Source organism: Scomber japonicus, chromosome 9 (assembly GCF_027409825.1).
Source record: "Scomber japonicus isolate fScoJap1 chromosome 9, fScoJap1.pri, whole genome shotgun sequence".
In the NCBI taxonomy this organism is placed as follows: domain Eukaryota; kingdom Metazoa; phylum Chordata; class Actinopteri; order Scombriformes; family Scombridae; genus Scomber; species Scomber japonicus.
This window is the reverse complement of record NC_070586.1, coordinates 35,753,327-35,777,325: the sequence shown is the minus strand read 5'-3', so window position 1 is coordinate 35,777,325 and position 23,999 is coordinate 35,753,327. Positions and strand designations below refer to the sequence as shown.

The 23,999-nt window shown below is 39.9% G+C and overlaps 1 protein-coding gene across 1 annotated transcript; it reads right to left on the bottom strand.

Moving 5' to 3' along the window:
• Positions 1-72: 72 nt before the first annotated feature.
• ehmt1a (euchromatic histone-lysine N-methyltransferase 1a) lies at positions 73-22,439 on the bottom strand. The gene is given in 23 exon segments (XM_053324811.1): positions 73-594; positions 690-865; positions 3,977-4,055; positions 4,169-4,255; positions 7,206-7,321; positions 7,764-7,841; positions 7,972-8,116; positions 10,300-10,467; positions 11,587-11,741; positions 13,191-13,295; positions 13,403-13,504; positions 15,985-16,107; positions 16,908-17,014; positions 17,133-17,221; positions 17,329-17,412; positions 17,492-17,799; positions 18,076-18,219; positions 18,576-18,721; positions 18,875-19,088; positions 20,327-20,439; positions 20,600-20,765; positions 21,631-22,098; positions 22,405-22,439. Coding segments are annotated over 22 exon segments (3,231 nt in total). The 5' UTR covers positions 22,060-22,098; positions 22,405-22,439; the 3' UTR covers positions 73-497.
• Between the last annotated feature and the right edge of the window lie 1,560 nt (positions 22,440-23,999).

Below are 23,999 nucleotides of genomic sequence, written 5' to 3'. Positions count from 1 at the left end.
GTGTTTAATTGCTAACCATACATGGAGTAAAAACAACATTCATAGAAGAAATCACACTATTAAAAACATGACTTCACTTCATTAATCCAAAAAACATGACAGTATTAAAGGAAAAGACAGCAAATATTAAAACCATCTGTTAAGATATTTTAACCTGATTTCTTTTTTTTGTAAATGGGTTAAACCCACTCTCACATACAGTGTTTCTGGCTGGTGGAAAGCTGCAGTGTTCTTCATGTAGCAAAGTAACCTTTTATTACTGTAGATGTATAAATAAGTTAGATCCTGGCTGAGTTTAACAGTGTTTATCTTGTATTTGTTGGGACTGAAATATCGACACAGACCAAAAATCAAAAGATTCAGAAGGTAGTGTTTCTGACAGTGGTGCGTGTGTGTGTGTGTGTGTGTGTGTGTGTGTGTGTGTGTGTGTGTGTGTGTGTGTGTCCGTCCAGACAGAAAGAGGGAAAAACACTCTAGCATGGTCATGAGTGAGTTATCTATCTGCTGGAAGACAAGTAGCGACACTTCACAGAACCACACTGGCAGCTGAAGTACTTGCTCTTCACCCTCCAGTAGTGATCTCCATAGTCCAACCTGGCAAAGAGGAGACACCAACGCATCAATTTGTGATATTAAGCTTTACACTACGGGACAAGATGCAGCTGAAGTTTGTTTTATGCACCGCTCACCCTAACTGGTCTCCAGCTTTGATGGGCCTGCTGGAGAAGAAGGCTATCCGGGGGAAGCGGAGGTCCTGGTGCATGGTGAACACCCTCACAGCCAGCAGGTTGGGCTCACACAGGTGGTTGATGAAGCGGCCGATGTTGCCGAAGAGTCTGGCGTCGATGCAGTGTACATCCCCCACCTGCAGGAGATGATAGCGAGAGTGGTCACAATGATTCTGTGGTTCACTGTGGTTTCTGGTAGCTTCTATCACTTCTAACTTTGCACTCATCCAGTTAATCATAAAGTTCTCAGTCCAACAGAGCAATGAGCACAAGCAGCCAGACCATCAGACAGGTTCTTCTTAGATTATATAAACCTGGAAGAAAACTAAGAGAAACTATTAATAAACCTTATCAGTACAGAAAAATACTGCATAAATCTACGATGACTTCAATAGATCAAAATGTAACCAGGAAGTCAATGTGTCAACTATGAATGTTTACAGCTGTTTTTTAATAATACATTTATTGGGTTTCAGTTTGCAAATCATATCAAATTATAAAGTGAATAGTGGTTATAAAGTGATGTTGCCATGTTTCACTATCAGCAATTAACTGCGTCACTACTAGACCCACACCCATATGTTGGTCAGCTGACATTATCTGCCGATATTGGCCTATCACAGATATAATTGGTATCAGCATACACTGAGATTTCTTTTTAAGTTGGCAACATTTCATGTATATTTGATCTTGAGTTGAGTATGTATGTACGTATGATTTTTTGCTGTCTGTGTTTTCATTATTTATATGAATTTACTGTTAAATTATGAAATTCCCAGTGATCCCAGCACTGATATCAAGTATTATGCTTCCATTACATATCTTTATTGCAAGTTTTGATAACCACATTGCAAAAAAAAGGGTGTTTATATATACATACTCTGAACATAAAGGATTATCAGGCGATATATATAGATATCAGAATTTTTTTATTGGCCCCAAAAATCCAGTATCAGTCAAGCCCTAGTCACTGCAATGTTATTGTTGATAGAATTGATGGCTGAAATGAGTCAAATACAAACATAAAAAAGTATTATTATTAAGTATTATTAATATTAATTGATCTTGTGACTCCTGTATATTAGTTACACTCCATAAGTCTTGGTGAGTGAAATATTAGCACTTCCTGTTTGCACTGTGATCATACGTGTACACACAACTATAAGTGGATTACTGTCACACTGCAGAAATCTCTAAAGCTGATGATTATAAAGGCGTTATCCGCATCAGAGAGGAGCATCTTTTAATCTGACTTCAGAGGACTCATGGATGATTATCCTGATCTGATCATGTGTGTGTGTGTGTGTGTGTGTGTGTGTGTGTGTGTGTGTGTGTGTGTGTGTGTGTGTTCAGATTCGACTGAGTTATGAATCCTACAAGGTGTATGCTTATTGACACTAATTGTATCCATCAGGTGTACAGGGTTTTATTCCAGCAGGACTACACCAGGCCAAATGTGGAGTGAAAGTCAAGCTGAACAGAACTTTTATAATGACAGACATCTTGCTTTGTGAAACAGGTGTGAAATAGCTTTATTAAGTGCTGCTCTGCATGGCAGTAATTACTAAAAGAGGGGCATTAACGTTATTAGTCCCAGCTGGGCTTTTCCTGCTGTGATCTGTTTACATTCGTACATGAAAAAAGACCATGAACCTGATTGAGTTGGAAGCATCTTTGTTTATCCCTTACATACTGTTCAGGTTGAATATGAGGATTTCTTTTTATGATGTAGCAGTGAAGACTGATCGCTCTAATGGTTATACAATAAACCCCACACTTCCATAAAGTTCTGCTCATTTTCACTTTACATAAAATACAATTCCATCATTATTGCTATGTTATATTTTCATGTCTTAGGTAAAATAGGACATGATATTGTGTGATAAGAGCTGTTTTGGAAGCTGTGTGTGGATGAGTGACTCAGCAGCACCACCTCCTGACCAAACAGAGAAGCACATGCTCTGAATCACTATGAATGGTTTTTGCAACGTCACAGATCTGTAGTACTGACACTAATACTGCACAGAGCCAGGTGTAAACTCAATCAGTCCTAACAGAATACATTAAAAGACATCCCGACCTCATTCTAATTTTTCGGGCATACCTTTAGGACTGATAGTAAAAGCTTTTAAGGGACTTCCTTAACTGAAGAACTCACTCCTACTTAAGTCTAACTCCCTCACAGTTGTCAGGTGCTGGTGTTGAGGCAGAGATAAGCCAGGAGAGGAGGGATGTTACAGGAGAAAACATGCTCTCTTTGTAGATACTAATGTCCTCACAAATTGCGTATTGCCTTGCGCAGCATTGAACTCCCTGTGAGATGGAAGTTAGAGCATCTTCAGCCTCTGTACTGTGATGTAATTCCCAGTCAAAGATATATTTGAGCGGTGTACTGTTACAGGAGGGAGTCAAATCAAAATCTTCACATTTGATTGGATCATTAAAAAGTGGACGGGACTAGATGAGGAGGAGGAGGATGAGGGAGAGATGAGTGAATTAGACCCACTGATATCCAAAACACACATCTCTTTCTATCTCTACATATTGCTCTGTTAGCTACTAAAACCTACAAATGATGAAGTGTGGATTTATATGAGTGGTGAGACCAGCTGCTCTCCCAAACTCACATTTGAGTGCAGGATGAGTCATTAAATAAATGAAACCATTTTACAGTGAGAGAAAAGACGAGGACTGTTATATTAAAATGCTCTGATACTGACTTTTGGACATATAACTGGCATTTAACAACATAGGTCCTATTAACGGAATATTTTAAAACAATGACAGAAAAATCTGAAGGCTGTCTGTCCTTTTGACAGATTACATTGAGGGTGATCAACTGTAACTTTAGGTTATTCACACCTCTGTTGGCGAGTGCTCATATTGATCAGCTATTATCTAGTCTTGTATTGTATTGTATCGTATCATTTCGGTCCATACTTTAAAAAGGTATTCAGTTCTGATATCCAGCCCTAGCCTCAGGTGCTACATATTATACCAAAATGTGACAGCATGTGTCCGAAGTTTCTAGAAAAAGCCTGATAATTGGGACCGCCTTGGTAACCGAGGTGAAAAAAGAAGGACTGATGGTGGAGAATGCAAGAAACAGCTGATTTCCAACCCTGTCTGTCAACATGGCAAACAATGAGACAGTTCAGATCAATTAACAACTAACACAAGGAAACAAGATTCAAAAGTGGGTGAATGTGTTTTCATTTCACGGTGCCTTTAAAAGCAGATCGGTTCACCTTATTGTCGAGTGTGAAGAGGAAGGAGTCGTTCTCTCTTTTGTCGGCCTCGGCGTCGGTGATGATCTCCCCACCATACCTGTGGAGACATGACAGAGGGCAGAGAGAGGGCTCAGAGCACAGCTTCTCTTCTATATTTGATGTGGTCAAACAGTGGATTCTGTGGTTTCTCTTATGAGAGTCTGGCCTCACTCGCAAATGAATGCTCCTTGAGGGATATCCTGCATGGCCCTCACTCCCCAGCCCATCTTCTGTGTTCTGAAAAGCTGCAGCCGCACTCTGAAACAAACAAAGAAGCTGTTATCTCACCCAGCAAAACTAACATGTACACAGATTTTATTCAAGACGATAGAAGTATTTATAGATCCGATGTGACAAGAATCTCCTTAACAGCTAAAGGGGCCATCAAGACATTTGTTAAGATACAAATATTCATCAAATCACGTTTTATTTGTTTTTTCTGATGTCACAAGTTGTTAAACATGCTAATCGGAGATTTAAGGTGCATTATAAGTATGCTAGGGAATTTTCCAGATTTAGGCTCAAGCATGGGCCTTGAGGTCACTCTGATATCGGTGATGCAGCGTTACTGTGGTAACCAAGGTCAGAAGATATGACTGTCTGGACTCCTTAGACCAGGGCTGTCAAACCCATTTTAGTCCAGGGGCCACATACAGCCCACTTTGATCTCAAGTGGGCCGGACCAACAAATAAATAAGATGTAATATATATAGATAGAGTACTGTAGATGAGATTTGGGTATGACGTATTTGTAGTACTATCTGTGAAGGTTTAAAGGTGGCATCATTGCACTAGAAGCATGTCATGATAATACTTTGATTCTCCTTGGCCAAGCGGGGGGGGGGGGGGGGGGGGGGCTGTAGGACAAAGTGATGGCTCATAAATCTCTAACTAGTTGTTTTAACTAGTTGTTTTAATTAAAGATAAAGGCATACATTTACAAATTCAGCTTAAATGACAAAATATGTCGACACACAACATTTAAAACATTTATGGAGATATGTGTCATTTTAGTGAAGACCATCCCATAAAACATTTTCAAATAACACAACCATTAAATTGAAGGTGGCATAATTGTGGATTCTGTAAACCCAGAGCAATTTTAGACTTTTTTTGGGGATTTTCTAACACCCCTAAATTTGATCTCAATACCCCTAAAAATAAATGATAAACCCTCCATAGTCTCTAAATATTGTGTGGGAAACACTGTCAAATTCTCATTAGGAGCTGAGCCCCTCTAAAGGTCTGATCCTAGTCCTACAATCACCCTGTTGTAAACCAACAGTCATACTGCAAATCTATGAATCACTACGGGTCAAAGTCACAAGAGCAATAACTTTTCTTTAAATTACCCAAAGAAGACCAAACTTTTTAGTACCCATGTTTAAAAGGCTGTGCCCCTGTGCAGCATTCGTTCAATTCTCTCATTTCCGACGCTGTCCTTTTCACGTGAACGCATCATGCTCAATGCCTCGTCCTACACGAAGAGTGAGACAAATGACAGCACAAGGTCTAATGGACATTTCTTTTAGAGTTTGTTGTGTTGTGTTAGAGTTTATATGTCGCTATGAGAGCTAGCTGCCAGGTGTAACAGGCTGCATGAATGTTACGTTATTGTATCATGCTGGTTAATGATGCTGTTCGATCCCCTTTGCTTTAAAAAAAACATTCAGCCATTCAACATTTTTTACTCAGTAACGGATGTGATTTAAAATGTAGCGAAGTACAATACTTCACACAAAACATACTTAAGTAAAAGTAAAAGTACAGATTTTTAAAACTACTTTAAAAAGTACAAGTACACAAAAAAGCTACTCAATTACAGTAACGCGAGTAAATGTAATTCGTTACTTTCCACCTCTGCTAATAGTCCATAACAAAGCAGAACACATGTTTGGTAGCTGAATGGTTAGCATATGCCACATGCTTCTATTTCAGCTGGGGACTTTTGTTGCATGTAACACTCATCCTCTTTCTCCTTGTTTCCTGTCTGCCAATAAACTGTTTCCTCACTGACCAATAAAAGCAATAATGCCCCTGACTCTTAATGACATCACTTGAGAGCTTTGAGACTCTCATCAGATTTCACACAGCTCCCTCTGGAAACACTACAGGCCTTTAAAACACCAGTGTGTGTTTCCAGACTGGGACACTATATAACCAACATATCCACCAGCTCAGCCAGTTGAACTGACTGCTGGCCTGTAGCACTGACCTCTGTAGTGATGAAGTGCTTTGAGACTCTCATCAAAAGACTCCATCTGCTCTTCTCTGCTCGCCTCATTAAACCCCTCTCAGTTGGCCTATCGCCCAAATATGAGTGCTGATGAAGCCATCTCCCACATTCTCCACTGCAGCATGTGTGTTCACATCTCTGAGGAGCCTGATATGTTCTCCACACATCTCCACCCTGCTGAAGAAGGTGAGGCGGTGCTTGTATCTCCTCAGGTGTCTGAGGGAAATTCAAGATCTCTACAGTGCTGCAGAAATGCGTCTACCCTGCTCCAAGCATCTCTGACTGCCATGATGATTATAGCTCTCAGGATAGAACTACTCAGCACTGCCACTAGGGGGTGCAGGTCCAGGACAAACCCCATTATTAATGATGGATAATATTAATTATTATCCATCATGGCCAAAACTGAGACGCTGAGAAGAAACTTCTTTCTCCGGATCGCATAGACAACAAATACAACACACTTCCTGCACCTGTTTTACACTCTGCAGCTTTTTGCAACCTCAGCAACTTTGAGATTTTGCCACTTGTATTAGTTTTAATCTCACTGTTCCCTACACACTGCAAGCTGTTCATAACTCACCACTTATTTCTGACTGATTTTATTTTTATCTTATTTGTGTGTACACATAGATTGTGTGATATTCTGTTTTAGCCTGCATATTTATTTTATTATTATATTATGTTGATACTCGGTTACTTTTTTCAGTTTCCTTTTTTTGTGTGCTTTTTGCAGATGTTACAGATTCATTTCACAGCTGTAGAACATGTACAATTATGTGACAAATAAATCTGAATGCAGGTCCTGCCTTAGCTCACTTTGTTCATCAGTGCAGCGTATTCCTAAACAAAACTGCAACTAATCAAACTATGTACAGCTAACTGATACACCGAGCCTAACTAAATCTATATACAGCTTGTGCAGTGAGAGCAGCACATTTTGTGCAGAAAGAAATAAGTGGCTTAAGTCACCTGAGTCCATTCTGGACTACTCTGTTCCTGCAGGTCCTCCAGCAGGAGCATGCGTGGTTACACTCAAACAGCACAGGAGGCTCCCGCTGACAGAAGTCCAGAGGCAGCTGACCCTCCTGCAGACACACCAAGTGATGTGTTACTAATGTTCATTCACAGGTATTCATATTTGTGTGCTGGTTGTAATATATTCTATGCTGACAAATAACAGCCTGTGTGAAAGTATACATGTTATCATAAATATAATAATTTTATTTTGAAGGTCTTGTAAGGGATGTAAGGTATAGGACAGTACTGTGTTGTTTTATATTAAAAAAAAACAGTACCAGTAAAAGTTTGAGCACACTTTCCCATTCACTTCAAGTGTGTCCAAATATCATCTGTATATCATCTGCTAATGGAACAGGATACATTTTCATATCTGCTTTATGTCAGTGTGACTTAAATATAAAACACCTGAAACAATATCATGGAATGTACACTTTGTAAAAAATTCTAACACATTTAAACGTGTATGTGTATGTGTGTGTATGTGTGTGTATGTGTGTGTGTACTTACACTATCATACCAACACCTCAGACTGAGCTGTCCACACATGCAGGTGCTGGATGAGCAGTCGTCTGTGCAGCTGCAGTGCTGAACGGCACAATCAGAAATCATGAATCGTGACATTTTACAGCTTCTATCATATATAACTTCATATGTTTTCTAGTTTGAGGACAGTAACATAATGATAGTGGACAGCAGCTGGGTGTTGCAGTCTCACCTGTAAGTGAGTGATGTCCTTGTCGATGTTCAGTGGAGAGGTGACACAGTTGTCTGGTATGTATTTAAAGTTTTCAGGGCACGGCTCGCTGTCCACACCGTTAACACAGGGTATAGGAACCGCCTCATAGCCCCGAGAAATATCCCTGAGAGAGGAACAACAACAACAACAACACAATTACATTTCAATATAAAAACATGCCTATAGATATTTAGATTATATATGTATCACAATAAAATAAAGATGGACGGACAGAATGAAAGATGGAAGAAAGGGAGGAAGGACAGATGGACGTGAGAAAGAAAGGAAGGACGGAAGGACATGAGAAAGAAAAGAAGGACGGAAGGACATGAGAAAGAAAGGAAGGACAGATGGACATGCGAAAGAAAGGAAGGAGGGAGGAAAAGAAGGAAGGAAGGAAGGAAGAAAGGAAGGAAGGAATGTGGGGCAGATTGGACCCCTCGGCGGGCCGGTTCTGGCCCACGGGTTGCATGTTTGACATCCCTGCTCTAGGTAGTACAGTGTCAGGTGTGTTGATATGAACCAGTAACACTAAAACTATTAAATGATGATAACTTGATAACTAAAGTCAGGCAGATGTTTGACCCAGTGGTTAATGTTAAGGTCAATGTTGAGGAAATGAACATTGTAAATGAATCCTATGTAATGTCCCCATAAGTGACTATGGTCTGATTTGTGTGTGTGTTATAGGACATCTTGGATGATTCATGTAAACAGCCTTTCATGTCAGACTGATAGACATGGAGAGTGTCTGGAGGTCAATATTACAGTGTGAACTAACAGTATTAATGACCTCTCTATCTGAACCAGGAGAAAGAATCAACACCTCACTAAATATAGACACTAAGTTCCTCTCTCTAATGCCTTTCATCTTTTAAAAAAAACTTATCTCTGAGCTAGTCTCCAGAAAACTCCTGAGTCAGCATAATTCCTAATAAGACGTCTCTTTTCTTTGTTCTTCACAACCAAGTATATGCATATTTTAATGTTGTATATAGTTCAGTTTGTTTTAGTTTTATTTGTAACATTAAGTAATGCGTTTCCACTTATTTTTTAGGTTTACTCTGCTGAAGATTTGAGTGGAGTTACATTAAAACACCTGAAGAAGAAACTAACACTTTAACAGGATCTGTGTCTGCTTGCTGAGAGCAGAACACAAACTGACAGTTAAGCCGACTTAAAGACTCTCTGAGCAGCTTCAAACAGCTTGTATCACAAAGACTCAACCTGGCAGCACCAAGCCCACACTGCAGCCAACTACAGCTGAACCAACGCCAACTCTATCTTCCAGAAAGGCTTCGTGATCTACGGTTGATGTCGAATAACCTTAACATGAAAACACATTCCTTTAGAGAAGTTAAACTAGTTTTCCCTGTTGCAACACGTTAGCTTTGAGTCACTATTTCTGAATAATTTCCTTTATTATTTAATTTTACTCTTATTATTTTATTTACTATGTAAAGCTTTATCATGTATCCTCAAGACGTTTAGCTATTAATAAATGTCTTCATTTGTCTTAAGAAGCTGTTGATTGTTTTTCTTGGAGCAGTGAACAAAGGTCTCTGTCAGGACAAGAGTTATGAGATTGATTCATTGATTAAAAGGAACAAGAGTTCATGCTTCCTGCTGACACTGACACATTCTAACTAAAAACAGAGCTGCTGCCCACAACAGGTTAGGTTTTATATTAATAAGTGTAGTTTTCAGCTTGTTGTTAAGTTCTGACCTCAACCCCCCCCCTCCCCCACCAGAAAAAGGTAGAGTAAATAATATGATATGATATGATAATAAATCATTTGGAGTAATAGAGTATAATAAATCCTGTCTAACATGTGACTGTGCTTTTCTTCCTTTGATCCTCTGATTTCCACAAGAACTCCTCAAATTCTCTGACATTCCCTGTCTAAAGTACATCTATCTTTCATAATATTACACGACATGACACTACAGAAACCTACCAGCAGCCTTGGTTTTTTTTTGCATAGTCATTTTCTACTTTCAACTTGAAAGAGTTTCATAGGTAAGAAAAGCAGAAGTGTCTCAACCCACAGAGGAACACTACAAATGAAAAACCACCAAAACAGAGATGAGAGCAGACAGCAGCAATATGTATTACAAATAACACTTCAATATATGTAATATTAGACAATATTACACACACACACACACACACACACACACACACACACACACACACACACACACACACACACACACACACACACACACACACACACACACACACACACACACACACACACACACACACACACACACACACACACACACAGCAGTGGTGCTGTGTACCTGCTGAGCACTCTCTCTCCTACACAGTCCCTGCCTCTCCTGGCATCCGTCAGCTTCTTGTTGGTGTTGAGGGCCGTCCACACTTTAGAGCCGTAGACGCAGCAGTCCAGAGCTGTCTGTCCCTCCCTGTTCCTCTGACTGACGTCTGCTCCACGAGACAGAAACAACCTGCGGATGGACGTGGAAAGAGTTCAAATATTGTTAAGAATGGAAACTGGAAGAAGGCAGCACAAGATCAACCAACATGGACACATCAAAGGTGAAACCAATACCCTGCTTCTAGTTTCTAGGCTGAAATTGACAGTACATGACCAAGAGTATGTGGAGACCTGAACATGTGTAGAAACACAAAGCCAGAAATAATCACTGTATGCTAGAACACTAGAGTTCCCTTTGGTTAGAATTAAAGGGTCCCAACCATGAAAAACAGCTGTAGGAACAATGTATGTAGGTGTCTTTATACTTTTGGCCCCAGTGTGCTATGAGCTCATACCTGAAGTATCATTTCATTTTTAGGATTCAGAATCTCTCCAGACTTTAAATCTTAGATCATGAATTGATTAGAGTAGAGAGAGAAAGGTAGACATACACATGAATAAATGTTTCCTGTTATCAACAGTTGATCTTTCAAGTTCTCCACTGACTCCTCTGTTGTTACCTGCATCATGGATGACTAGGAGGAGCACAAGGTCGTAGTGGAGAGCTTTGTCAGACTGTGTAACAATAATCACCTCCAGCTAAACATTGGAAAGGCAAAGGAGCTTTCATGCTTTTACTGTTGTAGCTCTAACGCTGTGGAACAAACTCCACCCTTGGTAAATATCAGCTGAGTCAGCGACCTTTACAGACTGGCATTTCTGTTATTGTATAATAGTTTTGTAATTGTTTAATGTGCTAATTTTATATTGGCTTCATCTGTCAATGCTTGACCATTGTTTTTATTGTGTTTGTGTGTATGTGTCTGTTTAATTGGTGTATATTTGATTATGTGAAGCACCTTGCAACCTCAGTTTGGAAAAGTGCAATAGAAATAAACTTATCAATAATTATTATATGTACATATTTATATTTATTGATAGATTGTACATATAGACACTCACTTGAAGATCCAGTGCAGGGTTGTACTTTATTTTTATGTATGTTTTTATTATTTTTCTTACCTGTAACATCTTTTGTGTTACATTTTCACAGCTGTTACTGCTATGACAATGTTTATCTTAACTTTAACCTATCAAATAAAACTATCAACAATGGACCAGACTGACTTTTAAGTTGGTAAACACTCACATCACACATTCCAAATGGTTCTCTCTGGCAGCCACGTGAAGCGGTGAGTCTCCGTGAACGTTGACAGCGTCCAGGTCGCACCGGGCCTCCAGCAGAGCCTGAGCGACATCATCACACCCAGACAGAGCCGCCCAGTGCAGGCAGACATTCTGTTCCTGAACAGGAAGCAGGGACAAGGTCACTTAACTCATGACTTGCGACAAGCAGTAGTTTGTTAAGCAATTACCTTCTTTGATGAGTACAAGTACATTCTTGTAAGGTTTGAACATTTCTAACTTCAATATGATGGAGGTGAATTGAATTTAGTTAGTTGGTTAGTTAGCACAGCACAGATTTAATCTGGATCATCCACAAAGCACAGCAATTTTCATTGGAACTTCTTTCTACCTTAATCCCTATGAAAATTGTATATGCATGAATTGTTTAGCCAACATGGACACTGTCTCTTGAAATCTGCTGCTGGATTTTCAAAATATAATTCATCCAGGGCTGTCACAATAATTACAACAATTATCAACATCATCATGTCTATATATGGACTTATCATATGATACATGGACATGACCTTTGACCTATTTCCACATTTCACATTAGCAGCTAAGAGGCTATTCATGTCACATTGACTAAGCTAGCAGTGTCCTCCATTCCTCACTGTGTATGTCCTGAGTGGAGACTGTAGCAGAATTAAAAGGTAAATAACTCAACCATAATGTTTTTACACAAGTACCTCCCACTCCCCCTTACATTATTACACTATTATATTATCATTATATCAGTGGTATAAAATAATCTTCAAATGACAATAATATTGTTTATCGCGATTATTTCTGAGACAATATATCGTCCAATGAAAGTAGTTTTCGTGACAAACCTGAATTTGACAACCACAAACAAAATCTCCATTCATCCCCTCAGATATCTCAAAAGCTAAACAAATAAAGTTGTCTTATGAGGAGATGCTACTCAACGTAGTGAGAAAGTACTTGACTAGTAATTTGGCTGTAAAGCTCTAAATGACAACAACACGACAACAAACATGTTCATCTATTTCTGTTCAGAAAACAATGACACGGTTTCATAACCATTCTGGAATTTGTGTGCTACAGTTTCCTGTCATTTATCTGCTTCACAATTGGAAATCACAATAACAACTCGCCTCCCACTTTCCTTTTTTTAATTTCCTCAGGGCCGATTTTTTTTTCTCCATATCCCTTTTTCTCTTTATTCTCTTTTTGTCAGTTATTAATCCACACACACACACACACACACACACAGTATATAGATACTTAACCCAACCTTAATAAACTTGTATCCTGCCACACCTTCACTCTGACTATATTGTCCAGAGTTATTAACTTTTATTTCCTTTAATTTAAATGATCAAACACAAGAAGTGATGTCTACTTCTTTCTTTGTTCAAGATGACACAGCAGCCCCCGCCCCCCCTCCCCGCTTTCCACTGTACTGTACTCCTTTCACTCAGTTTAGAGGTAAAACATTACGCATCTCAAGAGATCAAGAGATCAAGAGAACGCTGCGTGAAATCTGATCGAGTTTCAAAAGCCGAGCTGTAAAAGTTAACAGTGTGTTGTGTGAGTCCTAACCTTGTCTCTGATGTTAACATCTGCCCCTCTGGTCAGCAGCAGGTGGACCAGCTCCTTGTGCTTGTACTCGATGGCCCAGGTGATCGGGGTCCATCCTCCATCATCCTGCAATGCAAAACGCACAAGCTAGCTGTTACTCATGCTGAAGATGTGTGACAGCGGAGTTAGCAGCAGGTTAGTAAATGAGGTCATGTGTATGTGTTTTTTTTCACCTGACAGTTGATGTGTTTGGATGCTTTGGAGATCAGATGATGGACTACGTCATGATGTCCCAGTTTAGCTGCCAGATGCAAACAGGTGAAACCCATGATATCCTGGGATGACAACATGATTCACATTGAACGACAAATGGCACTTTGTGTGGGTGAAACAGAGTTAGGATAAGGAATGAGTACATGGTGAAGAAATTATTCCATCAGCTCAAATGTTCTGTACCAAATCCTCTTCAAGCCTCCAGAGCCTCGTTTGGGCTTTCGAGATAAGAGACTTTAATTAAAATGTTGTACTCTTAATAATAGGTTGGTCCTCCTCTCCTCTCTCTGTAGACTCTTGAAACTCTCTGCTCCTGCCATCAAAGTTTGCCTCTGGCATATATTACATTGGAGAGTTGCCTGGGTACCCAATGAATTCTATTTAAAACTATGCTAATCTATGTTTTTTATATTAACAATGGATCAAATGACTAGAAGCAATCTTAACATTCTGCAGATCTAATTAGTGTTTTAGCATCTTTCTTCGTTTTGTTTTTTTCCGACCGACATTTAACTGCTTTGGCTCACTCCCGCAGATCTAATCGACCTCATTTTCTGATAAAGACGCTGTTCACTACCTGGTATCACCAAACAGCAGACACACACACTTAGAGACTAACTGGTAAACATTGCAGCAACCAGTCATTTTACCCGGCAGGCTTGTTTTGGACCAGTCACTAGTTTAATGCTGCTATAGGCTTAGACTGCACACAATGCACTGAGCTCCTCTCTCCTCCTTTCTCTCTCTCTATCTATTTACATTCATGTGCTATTAATGCATTTCATTCATGTATCATGTTTTCTGCTGTTATCATCATTAGTCATACTCCTATTATTGTCAGTGCTGTTGTTACTGTGCCTCTCACTTAAATTAAAGAGTACGGTGTAGACCTGCTCTATGTGTAAAGTACCTTGAGATGACTTTTGTTGTGATTTGGTGCTATATAAACAAAGATTGACTGATTGATTGACTTGAGGGACCAAGCAACACAGAAAAACTGCTATCCAGAGAGACAGGAGGAGAACTGGTCCACCCACCCACTTCCTAAGCCTTCCAGTCAGGATTCTGTGATCTACAGTACTGAAAGCTGTGCAAAGACCCCGCAACACCAAAACAGAGCATTCACCCACATCACAGCACACCATTATGTCATTGGAGACTCTGAGAGGAGTAGTTTCAGTGGAATACTTCTGACAGGAACCAGACTGGAAGTTATCCAAAACATTGTGAGCAGTAAAGACAGCAGTGAGCTGTTTTGCAGCAACTTTCTCTCCTTTTTTTTTTTTTTTTTTTTTTTAGATAAAAAGGGATCTCTGATGTAGGACTATAGTTTTTGGGAAGGGATGTATCAAGGTTTTCAGAAGAGGCTGAACAACTGCATGTTTAAAAGAAGCCTGGACACAACCAGAATGCAGGGAGCTATTTATAATAGAGACTAGTCATGGACTAATAGAGACAAGTACATTTTCACGCATGGCAGTTGGATTTATTGCCTTATAATCACCTTGTAACATCATTAATTAGTCATTTTTGTACTTTGTATTCCAGTCACATTTTATATTTTGTTATAGTCTAATTTTAGCTGGGTTTGGGTTTACTATTAACTGTGGTGCAGTTTAGATAAATGGATGTGCTGCTAGGGCTGGGTGATATGGACAGAATCAATTTTTGACCAAATACCTTGATATTGATATTTTGACAATATTGTAGAGATGACTATCAGTGCTTTCACAAAATATTTACTCAATGAGATTCTTGATAAATAATCATCAGTAATGTGGATATAATGACTAAGTGGATAAAGGCAGATAATAGAACAGTCTGTTAAGCTCAGAAAAAATAAATTTTAATGTAATACAGCAGGAAAAGACACTTATTCTATATCACCATATTACCATTATTTATTACTAAATCTAAAACGATATCTATAAAATATCACGATATCGATAGAATATCGATTTATGTGCAACTTCCATTTTGGCACACTATGGTGATACTTATATGGATCACAGGAGGAGTAGCTACTGTTATAATAGAGCATCTGATGAGGAACCCTAACACCTGGTCCTTCAGAGGAACCTAACTTATGTAACTGACGTGATGTTTGTCATCATTAATGCCATGGCACATGTTGCTGTGTTTGTCCCAGCAGCTGTTCAACTGTCTTCATAAAAAGATGTTTGTCCTATCTGAGAATGGAGGGGTAAAAAATCATGTGTCAGTGTAAATAGATGTAGGTTCTTTTACTGTAGTATGTGTGCTGCTACGCGATCAATCAAACATGTTTTTCAGGATGTAAACGTAAAGTGCTGACTGTGAGGATGGTAGTAGAAAAGAACCATCAGTGGAGAGATGGATGGAAACATGAGCTCACATTGGTCTGACTAGATAAGTTAAGACACTGATCAGAAACATGAGGCGCACTGCACTGCTTTTTTTTTGTTGAAGCCTCCAAAAACCATGAGGCGCATGAAGTGGAAAACATTGACAAAAATCAGTCCCACTCTAACACTGCCTGAGCTCAGTGTGTGTTCTAACCCACCTTGTGACTGACAGCTGCTCCGGCTCTGAGCAGGTACTTCACTGTTTCCAGATGGTTGTTCTCACAGGCTGCCATCAGAGGAGTTCTCTGCTCCTCATCAGACATGTCCAGGTTGGCTCCAGCCTACACACACACACACACACACACACACACACACACACACACACACACACACACACACACACACACACACACACACACACACACACACACACACACACACACACACACACACACACACACACACACACACACACACACACACACGTTATCATTCTACATGCTAGGTTTCAATATGAAGTCTTATGAACTGATAAGTAACTCTGTGGTGACATCAGTGCTTCATAGACTCATTAAATGAAACGTTGTTCCACTTCTTACAGGTTTATGTCAGCTCTTCTCTGGCTGATTATGAGTACTATTGTGTCATTATTATGTGATGGAGTGACAACAACATACCTGAAAGTCATAAACCCTTTCAGATATTCTCTCCTTAATGTTAATCTAAAACAAATTACTGGTCACTATAATAAAAAGTCAAATCTAGACCTGTCACAATAACTACTTTAATTAGACAATATATTGTCTCAGAAATAATCGCGATAAACAATATTATTATTATTATTATTATCATTTGAAGATCATTTTATGCCACTGATATATTGACTAGAATATCTACTATCTTTGATTTAAGCAGCTAAATCCAGTTTATTAGATTAATTAAATTAGACCTACATTCATCATTCAAGACTTTTCTTCAAGTAAGATTTAGTTACTGATGTATTAATGATCTTTATGCTTGCGTAACCTTTAAGAAGATAACTTTGTAATCTCAAAATGTTAAATCAACACAAAAAACTTCTGTATCCTCTTTTCTACTGGATATGTCAGACTGACAGCAGCAGAGTAACAGTCCTCCTTACCTGGACCAGCATGTGGCAGACCTCCTGGTGACCCTCGGCAGCTGCTGCGTGGAGAGGGGTGCGTTTGTTTTGGCCCTCCATTAAAAAATTGGGGTCCTTCCCGTCAACTGCAAAAGAACAAAAAGTTTGGGTGTGCTGTTGTGATGCCAAAAGACGGAAAAGAAAAAATCTCCTGAGTCATAGCTGAAGATGCACTGTCCCAAAAAAAAGACATTTTTGGGTTACCTAGGAGATGAATGACCTTCTGGAGCTCTCCTTGTTTGGCAGAGATGTAGAGTTGCCTGGTGGGGTACTTCACTTTCTTTGGTTTGAGACTAAAAAGAATGAAAAGTGTTGATTAATTATTTATATTAAAGTGCAAACATGAAGCTCTTTTATTTTGAAAACTGATGTCATAATATTTCATGGTTTTCGTGATTACTTCTCATCATCCAGTGCCATCAGGATGCTCTCCAGTGACTCTTTAGGCAATCTGTCTGCAGTACTCACAGCTTCACCTTTCAACCTGGAAAAATGGACCCCAGTTGTAATAAACAGGAATTATCACTATAATTAAGCTATAATTAACAAGATCTCTCTGTTACCTGCTCGGGCTTTGCTCTCTGCTCCTCTGTGGCTCACTGCTCTTCTTCGCTCTGAGTATCTGCGGGACAGCGGGGGTGGCGGGGGCGGAAGGCAGGGCGGCTACGGTGGGAACGGCTGGTAGTGACAGTCCCGGGTTGGATCTGGGGACGGAAGGCGACGGTTCGGGTTTTGACACCGTGACTTCCTTGGCCCCGGTGGCATCCTCTCCGCAGTGAGGGCAAAACCTGCGATCCTTCAAGATGGAGGCGCAGACCCTGTGGAAGCGGTGGGAGATGCTGCCATACGGTCGGCACTCCATGAAGGTGCCCTGGAGGACGGAGGAGAATAAAATGAGGGGTTGGGGACGAATGGGGAAATATTGGCAATATTCATGGATCATGGATTAGGAGAACAGGACAAAGTAATAATAATAATAAAGCTGCAAGCAGCGGTGAACGGGCCCTCGCCCCCCCATGCATGTCGGTTTAAAGATACAATAGGGCTTCGTGCTGGTCAGCACTCGGGCCCTCATAATAATAATAATAATAATAATAATAATAATAATAATAATAATAATATCATAATGCTTTGTTTTCCCCCTCACCTCCCTGCAGAAGAGTCCACATCCGGGGCAGCACTGGTGCTTCACCATGCCGGCCCTGTGATCCTCACACAGGACCAGCAAGTGGACCGTGTTGGAGGGTCGCATCATTTCCTGCTTCATCACTCGCTTCTGACAACGAGTCAGCTGTGGAGAGAAGACAGTCGGCTTGGATTTATAAGAATATAATAAACTTTATTTATATTGAACTTTTCTGAACAATGTTACAAAGTGCTTTACAGAAGAAATCAAAGTAAACAAGGCAGATAAAAGTAAAGCAGTGAGGAGCACAGAGATAAAGACAGACACATTTAGTTTTAAAACAGCTACTTTATAAACAATGATCACTCTATTGATCACTATTGTTGACTAAAGGAACGTGCAGCAGCATCACTACTGACACAAGCAGGGATTGACCGATGGCTTTTATTTAACATTTCACCAGATCAAATGATTCATCGAGACAATAATCATGATTGCAACCCTGTTCTGATCATCTTTACCATTCCATCTGTGCTCTCCATGGCCATGCAGGTCTGATCCTGTGTGGACAAGCTTCCCCCGCTGTGAGGAGTCTCCATACGGCAGCAGCACAGAGGTAACTCCTCAGCCAGGTCTGTTTCTGTCACCTCAGCATCCGCCGCCACGCCTACACACACACACACACACACACACACACACACACACACACACACACACACACACACACATCAACCTCATGAAACTTGCATATGTCCTTTAAAATCTACAGGACTTTGGTGATCTTAGATAAATCCTATGATGGCTGCGATGCTGTGATCACCTGACAGAGGAGGTGAGAGCAGCTCCTGCTGAGCCTTGAGGTCCAGACAGTCCAAGGCCAACTCTGTGTATTCCACATGGCTGCTTCCTCCTTCTGTCTGTGACTCATTTCTCGAGGTTGATGGTTCTCCTGCCTCCACAGTCGCTGATAGAAGCTCTGCTTTCTCATTGGCTGCAGCTGGCTTCTTCTCCACGCTGCCACCTGGATTCTCTTTCTGATAGATGCAGACAGGTGAATCTCACAACTTAGCTGCTCAGTCCCTACAGTGTGACTAAAATTACAACACTCCTAAGCCTGTGTGTTAAGCAATCTGATTTCTTGATGCAACTTCTAGAAGGAGGCAGGTTCAAACCACAGAAGAAGAGTCACACTAACATTATAGTTTCTGTTTTTAAAGAGTCACTGCAGTGATTACGTGCTGCTTTTCTTTAAAGTTGGACAACTGATATTTTAGAAAGAATGCCCAAAATGCCCAGAATTAAGAGGATTAAAGGCTTTTAGGCACAAGACTCTGTTCAGTTCAAAAACACTGGCTCCTATATTTCCCATAATGCAACTCAATAGCATCATTAGATCTTCCGTGCCTCTAACAGCTGTTTTCTCAGGGTGGGGTTGCACTTGTTAACTGGTATTTACACAGACAGTCTGTGTCAAACAACATAACATGAGCAGTTCTTAAATTAAACCCTGGCTTTAGTTTAATTTAAGAGTTTAGTCTTAGTCCAAACACCAAAATATGATATAACAGATATTACTACATTATATTTGTTACTTATGTTACTTACTTATGAAGGAAGGAAGTTATAGGAAATACATCATCAATGCAGGACGTGAAGGTTGATTTGGTAAATGGATGAAAAAATGGAAAAAGAGCATCGATGTATGTGGTTGGAGTAATCTGAACAATTAGAATACCCGTAATTAACTTGTTAACAAGCTTCAGCTGCTTGATAATGAGTTAATTATTAGGATCAGGTGTGTTAGAGAGGAGAGATACCTAAAACATGCAGGGCAGGTATGACATAATCGGCACAAGAGAAAATATTTGAGGGAATCAGAAGCCTGTATCAGAAATGTAAGCTGTTAATGACTGTTAATGTTAGGATTCTAATTCAGATGTATTCAACTAGTGAGAAAATGATGATCCATGTTTTAGTGTTATACATTTGTTGTTTGTTTTAGTGTTATACATTTCTATAATAAAAACTGATATAGCATCATGCTGCTGTTTTGTCTCTGTTAAGAGTTTGTTTAGGTTGACTGAGTCTAATTATTCTCTTCAGCCCAAGACTCTTTTTTTTTCTCTTTTCAGTTAATTGATGAAAGCAGAGTTTGAGTTTGTCCAATTTTTTCTACACATTTCCTGTCACTTTAAAATGAGCTGAGCAGTGATGGGTGCTTATTGTTTGATGCATTCATTTGCTCTTGCATCTTACTTTGTATTGCTGTGACTTAGAGGAGTTCATAAATAAATGCACATGCCTTCTCCTGCTGTTTAATGGTCTTTGCCTTCTTTTTGGGGACCAGATTGTACATCCCCATCTTCCTCTTCTTCCTCTTCACAGCTAGGAAAAACACACAAGTCAACATAATCATCAGGGTTTTACATCAAAGCCTTCTAGTTAATAATGTGAGTAGTTTAAACCTAGATGTAGCTGCAGTCGTCTGCTGTTTGTTACAAAGCTTCTTTCTGCTGCTGGGAGCTCATTATGGTTTCAGACCAACCTGACTGAGGTTTGGTGGAAGTGGAGGTGGAGGTGGAGGTGGAGTTTGAGTCGGCTTTCCTTCCTTTATGTTTGCCTTTCTGGCTGTGATGGAGCTCTGTGCAAGCAGGTGGAGCAGACTTAGGTGTGTTCGTTGGGGTCGTCTTTGCTGACTTCCTACCAGCAAGCTTTGGGGAGGAAACAGAAACCCATTTATTAAACGTAAATCCTTAAGTGCAGTTTAATCATACGTTATAATAATAGACAGGGTTAAGTGACCACGGGTCCCATATTTACTATTTTAAATATTGTTTTGATTCTATCTCATTCTCACCAGAATAAAATGATCAGATAAATAACACAATATTCAACATGTAAAAAGTAAAAGTTAAACACTAACTTATACATTTTACCACAAAATTAAAACTGATACTGATAAACTGTAGAGGAAACTTTGAAGCATGACATCTGGAATACACATCTGTCCAGAATAAAAGTGTTAAAGTCACATAAGAGTGTTTAATTTCCATACAGTCTAAATGAAGGCTCAGAGTAATAACTGGTGATATCCTGTATACTGCTGCACTGAGTGATTTAAACTGGCTTTCTGCACTGCTCACTAAATTCACTTTAAGTCACTTTTAACAGCACATAGAATAACCAGCAGGGTCACTCCAAATTATATTGGAAACACCTGGAAGAGTGATGTATTTTCACAGTCTACATCTGTCCTACTTTAAACCACGTGTGTTTGTAGTGTATAGACAGGTGAAGAAAGAGGAACAGGAACATCTACTGACTTACATAACAGTCTCATAATGGGGAAATTGCACTTACTATTTGATTAGGAACACCTGTGTAATCTATTTCAATCCAATACAACAGCTCTGCTAGAAATTCCACATTTATGAAGTTTATACATTATGACAATTGTACTTTATGATTATTACTGAGCTCGTACTAAGTGATGGTGTACTGAGGTGCATTATATGGAATGGTCTTTCTTATATTTTGCTCCTCTCATGAATGTTAATGGAGTGGATAACTGTTTACCTTGACAGCAGGAAGACTTGTGTGAGCTTTTTCTACTGATGTGGTCTGAGAAGAGCCTGAGCTGGGACCCTGGGCCCCTGGCTTCCCAGCAGCAGCAGCAGCAGCAGCAGGTGGAGGAAGAGGAGGAGCAGCAGCAGCAGCAGCAGAAACTTTCTCCCTGATAGGTGGAGCAGACAGATGTCCAGATGTGCCTGCGAACAGGCCTCCAGATGCTACCACTGGTCTTCCATAAGCCGGTCCCAGTCTCTTACTGCGGAGAGCTCCATCACTGCTGGCTATGGGTGAGCTGTGGAAGGGAGTTATCTTTACTTTAAGCTTTTGTCCGCTCTGTGCTGATTGGCTCTTGGCACCCATGGGTGTCCCAGAGGAGGAGGGACTGGAGGGTCTTCTGCCGGGTCCGGGCCCCTCACTGTCTCCAGTGTGATCCATGGCTCTTAATGGAGGATTTCTTATTAAAGCCAGCAGCACCTGAGAAGTTGAAACGTAGTTAAGTATACTGTTTGGCAGCACAGGAACACTTTGTTTGAAGTTATTAAGCCTGTGAGGAACACTTTCAATAGCAGACTGAACACACAGTGAAAGACAGTAAGTAGTTGAGTTAAACTAAAGTTATCACTGCGGCTGATGACGAGCTTTAAACATGGAAGGAAAGCAGAAGAAAAGCAGCAAGAGAGTCACATGACAGCAACACAGCGCGCTTATAGGTTAGAAACAGCTCGGCGGTGAAATGAGGTCGAAGTAAAAAAAGTTTGGAGCAGCAGAGTTTCATCCTACCAGCTGCAGGTCTGTGTAGCTGCAGAGCTGCGTGAGAAGTACCAGAGGGACGGAGAGCACCGGAACAACGCTATGTCCACTTCCGCCACACCCTCACCACCACGTGACGCGCTCTTCTTCTACAGTCATAAACATGTTTATGGTAAGCTAACCTGACTACAAGCAGAGTAACGCATGCTTTATTACTTTATTATAGCAATGTAAGGAGTTTACATGACTTAAACCATTCGCACACAGCAGGTAATGCTCTCAGTTTAAAGTAGTAGTAAAGTAAAGCGAAGCCGGAAGTGAATAGGAGTGAACTCTCTCAATGCCGGCCGGTGATTCTTTGGATGAATCTTTATTTTAATTGAAAAGATGCTCAAACTCACAGAAACACAAAGACGGTTAACACAAGATTAAAATCAAAATGTGTAGTTGTAAAAATGATTCACTATGGTAGTATAATACATTCTACTGCATATCTGAACAGGCTGTATATAATGTAATGTACATAACTACCGGCTATATGCAAAGGAATCCTATTTATCATAAAGTTCACACGTACATAGTCATTCCTCAAATATATATATATATATATTGTAGAAGATTATTGTATTATTACTATGTGTATATACATTGACAGCCATTAAACCACAGTCAGATTCCTTTCAATGTATAATTAATGATGTTTCACTCATTACCAGGCAGTGTTGAGCACAATAGTTTCTCCAAAATAAAACAAATCAAGCATTTTTAAAATTTCCACAAACATTTTGATCAAATATTTAATCATACATGTGGTTTTATAATTGTATTCATTTAGCAGCATAGAATCTGTAATGTCAAAATGTTAAATAAATGTACATACATTCAGTGGTAGGCTACATTATTATTGTAGAACAAACTAATATAAGATCTTCCTCCCTGAAACTGGCGAACCTTTTCAGACTTATTGTTAATGAACACATTCATAGTCATCAAGGAACACATTGTTAGTAAGCTGCTTTATACATTCACATGAGAACATACAAGAAATACAAAGAAAATACAGTCATTCAGTTTAGAGACAAATAAAGAAAATCAAATGAATAAAATGAAGTATAGAAAGTCTTAAAAGCGTGTGTGAAAATGGGGCCATTTTCTAAAGAACCTGTAATTTAGAGACAATATATTTTTGAAATGTTTCTAACACAGATTTCCAAAATCTTTGTTGAAATAAACATTGTATAGAAGTAAATGATTGTATCAGTTCAGTTGATCAGCAGCATGTGGCTGCAGTGCTGCTGTTTGAACAGTGAGTGGCACCGTTGCTCATGTACAGCTCAGTAAACTACACATCCTCTATATCAGGGGTGTCAAACATGCGGCCCGTGGGCCAGAACCGGCCCGCCGAGGGGTGCAATCCGGCCCACTTTCCTTCCTGTGTTCTTTTCCTTCCTTCAATCTATCCTTCCTACCATCCTTTTATCCTTTCTTTGTTCCTTCCTTCCTCCCATCTGTCCTTCCTCCCTTTCTTCCTTCTGTCCTTCCTCCCATCTGCCCTTCCTCCCTTCCATCTGTCCTTCCTTCCTTTCTTCCATCCTTCCTCCCTCCCTTCTGTCCTTCCATCTGTC